We start from the raw sequence: 12,597 nt of genomic DNA, 5'->3' as shown, positions 1-12,597 counted from the left end.
GAAAAACACATACACAAATGAAAGAGTTAGCAAAGGACCGCAAGAAATGGAAGAGATGGATAGAGGATGAAAAGATCTGACACCCCTGAGGGGCATAAGCAGTTTCGAGAAAGAAGAATTTTTATTAAGAATTTGTCACTCAGATAGGTTCTTCTAAACTGTGGTGGTAATTCAATGGCTTCTCCAAATAACGCTTCAACAGGAGTGGATCTCATGGCACCTAGACAAACAATCAATTGAATTCAGCAATTGATCGTTACATTTATTTTCTTTAATAAATTGGTGCTAGCAGATGCATATAAGATGGTGGCATAGTCTATGATCAACCTTATGTATGATCTAAAGAACAGCTCACTAATAAACAATTTAAAAAACGTTCTATTTGTTTTTTTCTCTATACCTACCATTAATTCCATCATAAAGTTAGTATGACTATTTTATGGCAATTCATTTAATTAAATTAAATATGTATTGCAGTTTAGGCAGGGGAATGGCCACTCTCGTATTAAAATTTCCTTCTGAAGTTCTTACAACCCTTAAACTTTTATATGTTAATACTTTGTTAGTCTCTGAGCCAATTTAGTACATCAGATCAAATAAGTCTGAAAGTTAATCATACATTTTTAAGACACAAATAAATATAATATTATCTCTTTTATAAGTATAAATTGTACTATTTAATTTTCTTATAACATTACTACCCCCTAGTTATATAATTTTTGCTGAATGTAGATCCGAGAAAACTATAAGTACTTAATAAAAAAACAGCATACAAAGTACGTAAATACTCTGAAAAATATTAACTTTACATTTATAAATTAAGATATTCATTTGTATTATAATATTTATTGTAGAAGAACTATAACTTTACAAATTTAAAATGTAAATATGTATAAGTATTATAACCTTAAAACTAAAACTGCAACAAACGAGTGAGAGAGATTCCTAATCCTAAATGTCCTTGATTTGAATACAACCAATCACAGCCCGTAAAATCCGTCCATAACACAAGTCTAGTGGAAACTCAAATCATGCTGTCCGACTCGACACCGTTAAGCCATTAACAAATTGTCAGCTTGCTAATAATCAACTTTTTTTCATACGCGGGATCCAGGTCTATTACTTGTATCTAGTATCTCCATGTACTTTCTCATTGCTCAGTAATATCGATCCTACATACATAAAACTATCATCTTGTGGAGCTCTTGTTTATCCCAGCTAACTACTCTATGTGGATTTGTAATACCATATTTAAAAGAATATTCTGTTTTCGTTGCTTGAACTCTGATCGTTACCATCTCATACATGTCTAGCAGCACTCACATATTCAGCCGGTATTCCTTTCCTACTTAGTACCAGTAGGTTTCCAGTAACTTTGTCATATGTTTCTCACGATTAATAAATACTATGTGCGAGTCTTTCTTTTTCTCTTTCTCAAGTTTTTCCATTAGCTGTCTTAAAATAAAAATTGCTGTTGTGGACCTGCCTTGCATAAATTCAAAATGACTTTAATTTCTAGAACCTTACACTAAATATTGTTTTCACCATAAATATACGATAATAAAAAATGTTTACTGAAAATAACTATTGCAAACTAAATAAAACACTAAATACCTAATGTTTAAAAATTTTTATTCTTTATTAAAAATCTCGGAAATCAAAGGAGGGGAGGCTCTTATTGGTGCAATGGCGAAGGTAAAACCCCTCTAAACCCCGCCTGGGACCCAGTAATATTTTGATTTTTAAAGTACAACTCTAATATATTATAATGTTGTCTATAAAATAACATCATTACTTAACAATTCTTTAAAATTCAGACCTAAATTAAGTATGCGTATATATGTAAATATAATCTTATAAGAAATTTCACAATATTTATGAATCAAGTAAAATCTATAAAAACAAACTAACATTCTTGTAAATTAGCCTATACAACTACAGTAGAACCCCGATCCGGGCTGCAGATTATCCGTGCTATGATTTTCTATTACTCAAATTGAATTTTTAAGGTTTTATCAAAATAGCATCACTTTAATCACTCGACAGAAACTCTATATGCAGAAAAGGAGACTCATAATGAAAGATTTATTTTTTCTGTTATTTTTTTATGATAGGTAAGTACATATCATGCATAAGAAATTCTTATGAAATATTCTTATATGAATCATATACAGTGAGCACGTAAAGGTTGGAATAAATTCATTTTCTCAAGAACGGACGATTTTGGGAAAAAATCCCGAAACAGGTCAATTTTTATTTTTAAATTAAGACTTTTTGGCATATATGTCATACTAGTTACGTCACCCATCTGGGCGTGATGACGTCATCGATGTTTTTTTTAAATGAGAATAGGGGTCGTGTGATAGCTCATTTGAAAGGTAATTCAATTCTTTATTCAGTAATATAAACATTAACATAATTATTTATACAGGGTGCCCAAAAAAAATTTTTTTGAATTAAATTTATTGACATAAAAAGAAGAATGAGTGTAATTTATTTAATTCAAAATACATTTTACTGCTATCATAAAACAGGAAAAAATGTGTTTTTGGCAAATAAATATTGTTTTTGGCTTAAATTCAATATTAAAACAGGTACCCACCAGCCTCGTGACAATTTGAACATTTAATTTAAGCAAAAAGCAATGATTATTTTTCAAATATACATTTTTTTCTGTTTTCTGCGAGCAGTAAAATGTATTTTGAAATAAATAAATTACATACATTCTTCTTTTTATGTCAATAAATTTAATACAAAAAAAATTTTTTGGACACCCTGTATAAATAATTATGTTAATGTTTATATTACTGAATAGAGAATTGAATTACCTTTCAAATGAGCTATCACACGACTACTAGTCTCATTTAAAAAAATCATCGATGACGTCATCACGCCCAGATGGGTGACGTCACTAGTATTATATATATGCCAAAAAGTCGTAATTTAAAATTAAAAATTGACCTGTTTTGGGATTTTTTTCAAAAGTCGTCCATTCTCGAGAAAATGAATTTATTCCAACCTTTACGTGCTCACTGTATAAGAAATTAATGATTGGATCATCTGTGCTTTTCAATTATCCGTGCCACTTCCGGTCACGAGGAGCACGGATAATTGGGGTGCTAAGGACCTACTGTATAATAAAAATTTAATACAGATACAAAACAAAAAACATTTGTGAGCTAAAAAACTATCTTAATATCAAATTCAATGTTTACTCAGTTTCTCTTTTTATTTTCTCCCAAACACCTTGCAGCATCATCTAAAACAGAGTTAGTATTATTCATAAGGTATTTTTCAGCTCATATACTTTACAGTTGCACTGGTAACAGGGAATACAAAAAATGTTACAAACTCTACAAAACAATGTGTAAGGCTGTTGTCTCCAATAGATGTTGTAGGCTGCGTATGTCACGCTGTAGGAAAATTGTTCATTTTCGTTCTTTTAATAAACTTTGAAGGACAGAAAACTATCTTACAACCGAAAAGAGTTACAGAAAAGAGTAATTCTAAAACAAATTCAAATTACAGAGTAATTTGTAGTAGCCACCAACTTAACTGGTGGTATCCAATAGATGCCTTAGGCCGTGTACAGTGTTTATTGGAGACCACTGCCTTACACTCACTTTCATATACCTGTGTTAAAGTTACATTATGTAATTTAATAGGATCCCTACCTGAAATTGCTCATGTATCTTCACATTCTTGAATCTCATGAAATTTTATTGGGTGGCACCTCATTAATTTCTCTACAACCATTTTTTCTTGTAGTTTTTACAGATGCATGGTTCAGCATGTGTTTTCCAATACATAACTGATAGAAAGCTGTCCTTGATCTCACAGTTTGCAAATCAGTCTGGAGGGACAATGAATGGAACAGGTTTCTCTGTCCTAATTATTTTATAGTTGGGCTTATATCCTAAAGATAGACAAGTACCTATAAGTTTTAATTATTGCAACTAATAAAGGACTTACCACATCAATGAATATAATATACTCTCCTAGCATCTATACTCCTTGCATATTATTATGTTATTTCTGTTACACTCATAGCATGAAATTGATTAAAAACTATACTCATAGTATAAATCATCTTGTTTCTTTGTGTGAACTGTTCTAGACCTTACATAACTTGTCTCAACTTTCTGCATATCTTTCCACGTCTTCATATTTCCATTCTTGAACAAATTTTTCAAAAACAAGAAAGTGTCAATCAGACAGGCAACAAATATACTTACATAACCACAAAAATTCATCCAAATATTCCAAATCCATATGTCTATCTATGTCAAAATCAGATGATAACGACCAATCACTGCTTACGTCCGTGTGGAATTTAGTAGTCTGTTGGGAATTTGGGAACACCTCTTCTACTACGTCTATACTCTGCTAATTTGCATAAATGCGATCGCATCGCTTGAAACGAAAGTGCACGGAGTCCCGCCACAGGGCTGTGGTGGGATCACGATCAGTAGCGGGACTCTGTAACTTTTATAGCGAAAGCGTAAGCGTGATTTCCGAACGCTTTCATCAAGTTATACTCTGTAAACTGCTGTCGGATGACGTCGGCAACACCGAATGGAGTTCGGAAGTAAAGCGAAACGTGATTATTTGTGGTTTCGTTTCACCACGTTTAGCGCTTAGAGTGACGTATTAGAAGAAGAAATTGACAATTTTACTTGGTTTTGAGGTTGTTTTTTACCACGTTTCGTTTTTTTGGCCGTTGTTGTTTACAAATACATAATATACTCGAGTTTTCAGTTTTCACAAATACATTTTTTTAACATGGAAATATATATAATGTTATCCATCAACGGTTGCAATTCATTAAAAAGGTAATGGAATAAATCTTTATTTAATCTAAACAACTCTACGAATCGTAAATCCGGCAAACCAAAATAATCACTTCTATCCCTTAAAAATCTACCTTCTTCACGAATCAGCCGTAACTGATCCCTACGTTCTTGTTCGTCGAAAATTATTAAATTTATAGGCAACATTTTATTTAATTTCAACAATAAACACTTGTTTTTGTTTACCTTATGCTTTTTTGGAATTATAGGTTAGTTAAATCTGTCAAATGTGTAGAATCACATCACATTTCCACAGGACGGAGTTTATCTGTGGTATAGAACAAGACAATTATTACAGAACTCTAAAATCTTGAAACAACGTGCTGTGTTGCCGTTAATTTTTACCCCATCTTTCGTTTCAATTCGGTCCAGTTCGTAGAGTATTGCGATAGTATAGCGAAGCGAAGTCACACAATACAGAGTACGATTCGAACTGAACCGTTGCTTTGCTACGCTTCGCTACGACTTGCTTACGCTTTCGCTATAAAAGTTATAGAGTCCCACTGCAGTAGAATGGTAGAATGCTGACGTCACAAAAATAATTCTACAATCGACAATTTTGGTATCACGTTAACACGCTTGGGAAAGTAGAATCGGTGCTCGGCAATGTTCGGATATTCTACTAGCCGTGTTAAAAATATCGCTTCTTCTTCTTAAAAATATTGCTGTTTGACGTGTGGTTGTCTTTATTTTGTGGTGGTTGCATTCAAAAAGCTAACCTAAAGATTATTATTTGTGATTATTTGCGTTTATTTGAGATATTATGTTTATTTTTGTCTTATGTTTGTTTGGAACTATTTTATTAGAAATCACTAAATTTTTGGATTTTACCTGTGACTAGGGAACATTGTTATATAAAGGTATTTTTATGTAGGTATTTTTTCTATAAATTCCTGTTACTGTAAAGGAAAAATAACACATCAATAAGTTGTAGGTTCATATCACTTATTAATTATTATTAATATATTTTGATGTTTATATTAAATACCGATATAGTTCGACGTTCAGATGCTTCCTGCTCGGATATACAAAGAAATGAGCAATTAAGAAACGAAATAAATAGGTATAATATAGAGGAGAATAATGAGAAGGGAAAGTGATGCATTTACTTTAGGAGTTTGTAGATCTATTTATATCAACAACAGACATAGTGAACTATTTAATTATTAATTATTATTAATATATTTTGATGTTTATATTAAATACTGATATAGTTTGACGTTTAGATGCTTCCTGCTCAGATACTTGGTCATATACAAAGAAATGAGCAATTAAGAAACAAAATAAATAGGTATAATATAGAGGAGAATAATGAGAAGGGAAAGTGATGCATTTACTTTAGGAGTTTGTAGATCTATTTATATTAACAACAGACATGGTGAACTATTTTTTTGAGAGGCTTCTACCTCATGAATGGTAGAATGCTGTTAATCCGTTCATCCAAGCAGTGTTGAGCCTTCACTGCCAATTTTTGTCTCACTTATTTTTATGCAATAAGTTCCTATCAAAGAGTAGTCGGTCAGAGCTATCAGTTATTTTTCGTCCGCTATAACTTTTCCCATGTGTAGCGATTCATTTTCAAACAAATTAAGTCAAAACATAAAGTGAAATGAATGTTGACGTGTATATACATTTTGTATACTAATATACTAAACACATCGGCGTATGTGTCACTTTATGTTTTGATTTAATTTGTTCGAAAATGAATCGTGCCCCATGACAAAGATAAAATGGAACTGCTATATCAATTGCCCAAAATACTGTTATCAACCGTTTAAATGATGTAACAAATTTAACAATTGAACATCTAAGTGAAGAGTCGATTATCTTTCCTACTACATTCGTTCAAAAAGAGAATTTTAAAAGAAAATTTATGCAGAAGTTTAACTTTCCTGGCTGTGTAGGGGCCATAGTTTGCACACATGTTGCTATAATTGCTCCAACGGAACGGGAACATAACTATCTTAATAGAAAAGTTATCTTTCTAAAAATGTCCAAATTGTAACACTTGTTATATAACACTACTTACTTGTAATATTATATTATGTACTATATGCTGCCAATAATCAATTTATAAAAATAATGTATTATCACATAATATATTATATTGCAAATATCGCAAAAATTTGTAGTATTTGTTGATATTTGTGTTGAAAAAATGACTAACAAAATAAAGAATAAGTAAAAAATTACAATCTTTTAGGCGTGTGATCCAGACTTAAAAATTTTAAACATCGATGCTAGATGGGGAGGTGCAACACATGATGCTTCATATGGAGAAACTCAAATGTAAAACTTTTTTGCAGCAGATCGTTTAAAATAGAGATCAAAACATTTTCCATTTCTATTCTGGCAAAGATTACTTTCACTTCTTAGTTATCTTTGCTGGACGGTGAAGCTTTATATCTTATTATGAAGTATTTTGAACATAAAACTTTTGTTTTATGGATGCATTGATCAAATTTCTTAAAGAAATGTTTATTTCAAGTTTCATAATAATTTTTATAAGTAGTTTAATATTATTACTTATTTTTGCACTAGAAATAATAATTGTAAAGCTTCATTGACTAATGGCCAGTTTCACCAAAGATGAATAGTAGTTTATTCGATGAATAAAATTATTCAACTGATAAAACTGACACAACTATGTTTCTCTAACGTCAAATAGTACTTATTTTATTTATTTATCAAATAAATATTTACTCTTCAAATGAATTGACGAGTTAATCTCACTTTAAATATCTGTAACAAAGAAAATTCGTCAATTTAATTTTAAATTATCACACTATTCACTGATTTATTTGTTGTTGGTGAAACTGGCCATAGAGAGTAAAATTGCATTATTTTTCAATTTACATAAATTTGTGGTTTATTTGTGATTTATTCTTTGTTCTCATTTTAGTCTTGGTATGAAACAATGTTAAGACAATACTGTGTGCTTTTTCAGTCCTATGAAAGAAAATGTTTTGGATGTAACAGAGAAGTACTACAACTTTGTTATGAAGATTTGTCTTTGTTATTTTTATAATGTTCATGGATTATATTTGTTTTTATGTATTCTTCAGTTTAAATAAAGTTTATGTTTTACCCATTATTGATTTTTATTTCAACCTGAAAATTATAATGATAATAGTAAGAGGATTCTGAGGTTTTTCTGCAGAAACAATGCATTTTTTGAGAAAAAATATTTCACAAAAATTAAGGTTAATTTTGTAAAAGTCAGACTGTCCTCTGTAGTTAATTTACATATATTTTTATATTGTTCTGAAGCTGCTTCTTTGTGATATCGTATGCAATATACTATTTTATTGTGAAATAATCCACGATTTAGTTAAAAATAAAATTTATTAACGTTTCAACTTCCAAGTCAGAAATCGTTATTGAAATACAAAATATTAATTAATATTTTAGTACTCATTAATAAGTTAAATTAAAATTTATTATATTAATTTATATTTTATATTTCGATAACTGTTTCCGAAGTGGAAGTTAAAACGTCAATAAATCTCATTTTTCACTTAAATTGTGGCTTTTTTCCCAATAAAATAGTAAATCATATATTTTTATTAACTAAACTTATGCCTGGTAGCACCAACAAATCTTAAACTCAGCCCAGCTCATCGATATGGCCGCTTTAAGTTTCACTCACGTTGCACCATAATTTTCGATTCTTATCTAAATAAATAATCCATTATTGTGCCAAGCTGAAAACTGATCTAAGACTCAATGATGCCACACATACATATATTTCGCAATCTGAGCTTAAGGCACATCTAAAGTTTAAGATCTGTTGATGCAACCAGGCATTAAACATCTTTATATAGGTAAGCTTTCAGAATACAAATAATGTGTGCAAAAGAATAAGCATTTTAAATTTCAATCGAAAGATTAAATTCAAACAAATTTTTATAAAAAAACTACAAATAATTTAAATAACTTATTAAAAACAATCACAGTGAAGGTCAAACTTTCTTTTATCTGCATCAACCACTAGGGTTATTAGTGGTAGGTTTAGTAAACAAGTGGAGAAAATATTTATACCTAATGAATAAATTATATTTACTATAAGTATGGGTTGTTAAACAGTAGGTATATAAAATCAAAATGTACCTACAATTATGTAGAAAAAAGTTTTATTCATCTAAGAAACATACAGTGTAAGTAGATACATTCACCAATCTATTTTGAGACAAAATTCTATTCTGTAGAGGTTTAAGGTACCAGTATCACGAAGAAATAAAGTTGATGTCTCCAAATAAAGGAAAGCCAAACATGTTATTTAGGTTTGTTGCTTGGTTATCCTGCTATTAGTTATATCAAAATAAAAACTAATTGTATTTTTGCAAAACAGTCACTATGAAAAACCACGAGAAACTTTCTTTAGATGTCTATGAGGAAAACCGTTGATTGAAATATTATGTAAAACATATTAGTGAACATAAAAACAATAACAATAGACAAAAATATTCTATGCGGAACCGGGAAAAATAAATATCTGTCATATTGCCATATTGGTTCTGTTTTTGTTTATCAACATGAGAAAGAAAGAGATTAACCGTCCTTTCTACAGCTAAGAAGTGGTAGTTTGAGGAGGATTTTTATTCTACAAGGGTGGGGATAAAATTCGACTGGAAACGACCATTCTATTCATCGTGATACCAAATTTACGCTTGCAGGCGATAATCGACGGTTGCTAGGCAACGTGACGTCAGCATTCTACCATTCTACCGATCGTGATCCCACCGCTGATTCTAATTCATTTCGACAGTCGCAATTTCATTTCGACACCGCCATGACAGCAACTGGGGATATTAACCTTATCATGTTGAGACTGCTCAAAATTTGGGTTGGCGCTTCGGTTTCTTGGATTTTGTTGATAGTCTGGGAAAATTATCGAAAAAATACCATTTTTGGGAAAAATTATTTACCAGCTATTTTATTGCTAAAATCGAATCTTAAGATTGCATATATTAGTAATATGGGGTATGACCGGTATGACAAGTCCGAAGAAAGTGTGTTATTTTATTTATAAACAAATTAGCACTCCTAAATCTTCTTTTTTTTTTTCAATTAGTGGTCTGTAACTACTATAATTTTTCCTTTGAGCCAAAAACACTCAAATAAAAATTCACCGTAATTAAGTTCTGCACAAAGTTATTTTTTTTCCGATTTCCTTCAACAAAAATTTTACTCAGAAAATCCGAGTTTTCCCAAAAAATCTGCCATTTTCAATTAAAATTTTAGGGAAGTACCTAATTATTTATCAATAATTAAATAATTGAAGACATGAAAGATTTATTATAGTAGATTATACAGAGGGGCTAAATTATGGAATAAATTCATTTCTTTAAAACGGACGATTTTGGAGCAAAATCCCGAAAGAGGTCGATTTTTATTTTTAAATTACAATTTTTTGGCATATATTTCATACTAGTGACGTCATCCATCTGAGCGTGATGACGTAATCGATAATTTTGTTAATGGGAATAGGGGTCGTGTGGTAGGTCATTTGAAAGGGCGTTTAATTCTCTATTCAGTAATATAAACATTAATATCATTAGGTATTTATACAGGGTTGCCAAAAAAAATTTTTGAATTAAATTAATTGGCGCAAAAAGAAGAATGTATGTAATTTATTTAACTCAAAATACATTGTACTGCTGTCAGAAAATAGAAAAAAAAGGTTTATTTCACAAATAAACATTTCTTTTCGCTTAAATTAAATCACAAACAGCCTCCCTCCTACCTATTGGCAGTTTGAACTTTTAATTTAAGCTAAAAGCAATGTTTATTTGCAAAATAAACATTTTTTTCTATTTTCTGACAGCAATAGAATGTATTTTGAGTTAAATAAATTACATGCATTCTTCTTCTTGCGTCAATTAATTTAATTCAAAATTTTTTTTGGCCTCCCTGTATAAATATTTATATTAATGTTTATAATACTGAATAGAGAATTGAACGCCTTTGTAAATGAGCTACAACACGAACCCATATTCCTATTTAAAAAAATAATTACGTCATCACGCTCGGATGGATGACGTCACTAGTTTGAAATATATGCCAAGAAATTTAATTTAAAAATAAAAATCGACCTGTTTCGGGATTTTTCTCTAAAATCGTCCATTTTAGAGAAAATGAATTTATTCCATAATTTAGCCCCTCTCTGTATATCAGGAGACCGGCGACAATCTAACCAATAGTTTAGCAATAATTAAAATGTTAATTAAAAAATTTCGGTCGAAATAATAACCAGAAAGATTATGATACACCAGAATAACTATGATTTTCATATAAAAAAGCACTATACCTATTCAACGTACCTTACAGGATTGAAATTGGACCATTTGAGCGGTCTCAGGAATGTTATAAAGAAACAATTTTTTGGCTTATAAACAAATAGAACCCCTCAGAAAATATTAGATTAAATTAAATTAAGTTAACGCTGTTGAAAAGAGCACGGCTTCTGTGTCCTTTTCGAAGAAAAACAAATTGAATTGCGAGGAGTGATTCCAGGTATAACCGGTCAAATTTGACCGGCATTTGCGACAGAGTTAAGGCTGTATGACACTATGCATTTTCTTGTATCATTTCTAATATCGTTTCTGATATCGTTTCTTGTATACATTTTCTTGTATCATTTCTTGTACGTACATTTGTGCCCTGTATGACACTATGCAAGTTCTTGTATCGAAAACTGTATGAAATTCGGCACGTGATTGGTCGAAATTTTGTTTGTCACCCTGTCACGTTACTACATTGGTATGGTAGTACTGCGTCTACAGTCTACCAGCTGATTTTAAGGATTTTATAAAATTTATAAACTTTTAAAAACAAATATTTTAATAAATAAAAATAAATATTTTAATGTTATAATAACTAGACTTTTTACGTTGACTGTTGATTATTTGTGTTTTTTATTTTGTTTTGATATTTGTGCTAAAATATTTGCATTATAATTATCTTCAGTTTGATCCAAATTGGAACTATTGTATTTTCCTCTATTAAAAAATTATGCAATATGAAATGGTTATTAGTAGAACAGTAGTCCATACCAAACGGTATATTAAGTATCAATAAAATATTTATAAATAATACCTACAAAACACAAATAAATTCATCAAGACATAAATCATATGATCTCATTTTCAGCCGCCATTATGACATTTAGAAGTTTTACCAGCAGGTTTTACGTTTTTGCTCTTTGCGCAGAAATTGGCGCAGTTATTGTATAAGAATCTGTGCCTGACACAAATTCTTGTATCGTTTCTGATATCGTTTCTTGTATCTGTGTATGACACTATACATTTTTTTGACATATCAGAAACGATATTAGAAATGATACAAGAAAATGCATAGTGTCATACAGCCTTTATAAACAACAGGATTTTAATCTTTGAACCATTAGATACCTTTTAATTCCGGTCCTCTTTGTACATACAAATTTTCATATCTTCAAGACACTCATAACAAAAAAGATTTATGTCACTGTCACCAAATTATTTAATTATTGATAAATAATTACTTCCCTCAAATTTTAGTTGAAAATTAAAGATTTTGTTTGGAAAACCCGAATTTTCCGAAGAAAATTTCCGTCGAAGGAAATTGGAATAAATTATCAATGTGCAGAATTAAATTACTGTCAATTTTTATGTGAGTGTTTTGGTTTAAAGTTAAAATTTTCGGAGTTATAGAGCAATAATAAAAAAAAAGATTTCGGAGCGCTAATTTGTTTATAAACAAAATA

At 30.2% G+C, this 12,597-nt stretch overlaps 1 protein-coding gene and 2 long non-coding RNA genes across 4 annotated transcripts in view; 1 reads left to right on the top strand and 2 right to left on the bottom strand.

Moving 5' to 3' along the window:
- The window catches only part of LOC114334387 (interferon-inducible double-stranded RNA-dependent protein kinase activator A homolog), a 52,502-nt gene extending 48,215 nt beyond the window's left edge, over window positions 1-4,287 (bottom strand). Inside the window, exon 1 of the mRNA XM_050648225.1 lies at window positions 4,236-4,287. Coding sequence (XP_050504182.1) covers window positions 4,236-4,272 — 37 coding nt within the window. The 5' untranslated portion in view covers window positions 4,273-4,287. The remainder of the gene's footprint in view (window positions 1-4,235) is intronic.
- Window positions 1,616-4,240, bottom strand: LOC126883037 (uncharacterized). Its single transcript, XR_007697467.1, has 3 exons — window positions 3,973-4,240; window positions 3,675-3,916; window positions 1,616-3,259 (listed from the first exon to the last, which is right to left on the bottom strand). It is a non-coding gene; the product is annotated as an uncharacterized LOC126883037 (long non-coding RNA).
- Window positions 4,288-4,471: 184 nt separating the features above from the next.
- LOC126883038 (uncharacterized) lies at window positions 4,472-7,941 on the top strand. 2 transcript variants are annotated; one of them, XR_007697468.1, is made up of 2 exons: window positions 4,472-5,710; window positions 7,753-7,941. It is a non-coding gene; the product is annotated as an uncharacterized LOC126883038 (long non-coding RNA). The 2 variants fall into 2 exon arrangements; XR_007697469.1 differs by having other exon boundaries at window positions 4,472-5,720.
- Window positions 7,942-12,597: the final 4,656 nt, after the last annotated feature.

The sequence above is a fragment of the Diabrotica virgifera genome, chromosome 4, assembly GCF_917563875.1.
Source record: "Diabrotica virgifera virgifera chromosome 4, PGI_DIABVI_V3a".
NCBI lineage: Eukaryota > Metazoa > Arthropoda > Insecta > Coleoptera > Chrysomelidae > Diabrotica > Diabrotica virgifera.
This window is presented reverse-complemented; position numbering and strand designations above follow the sequence as displayed.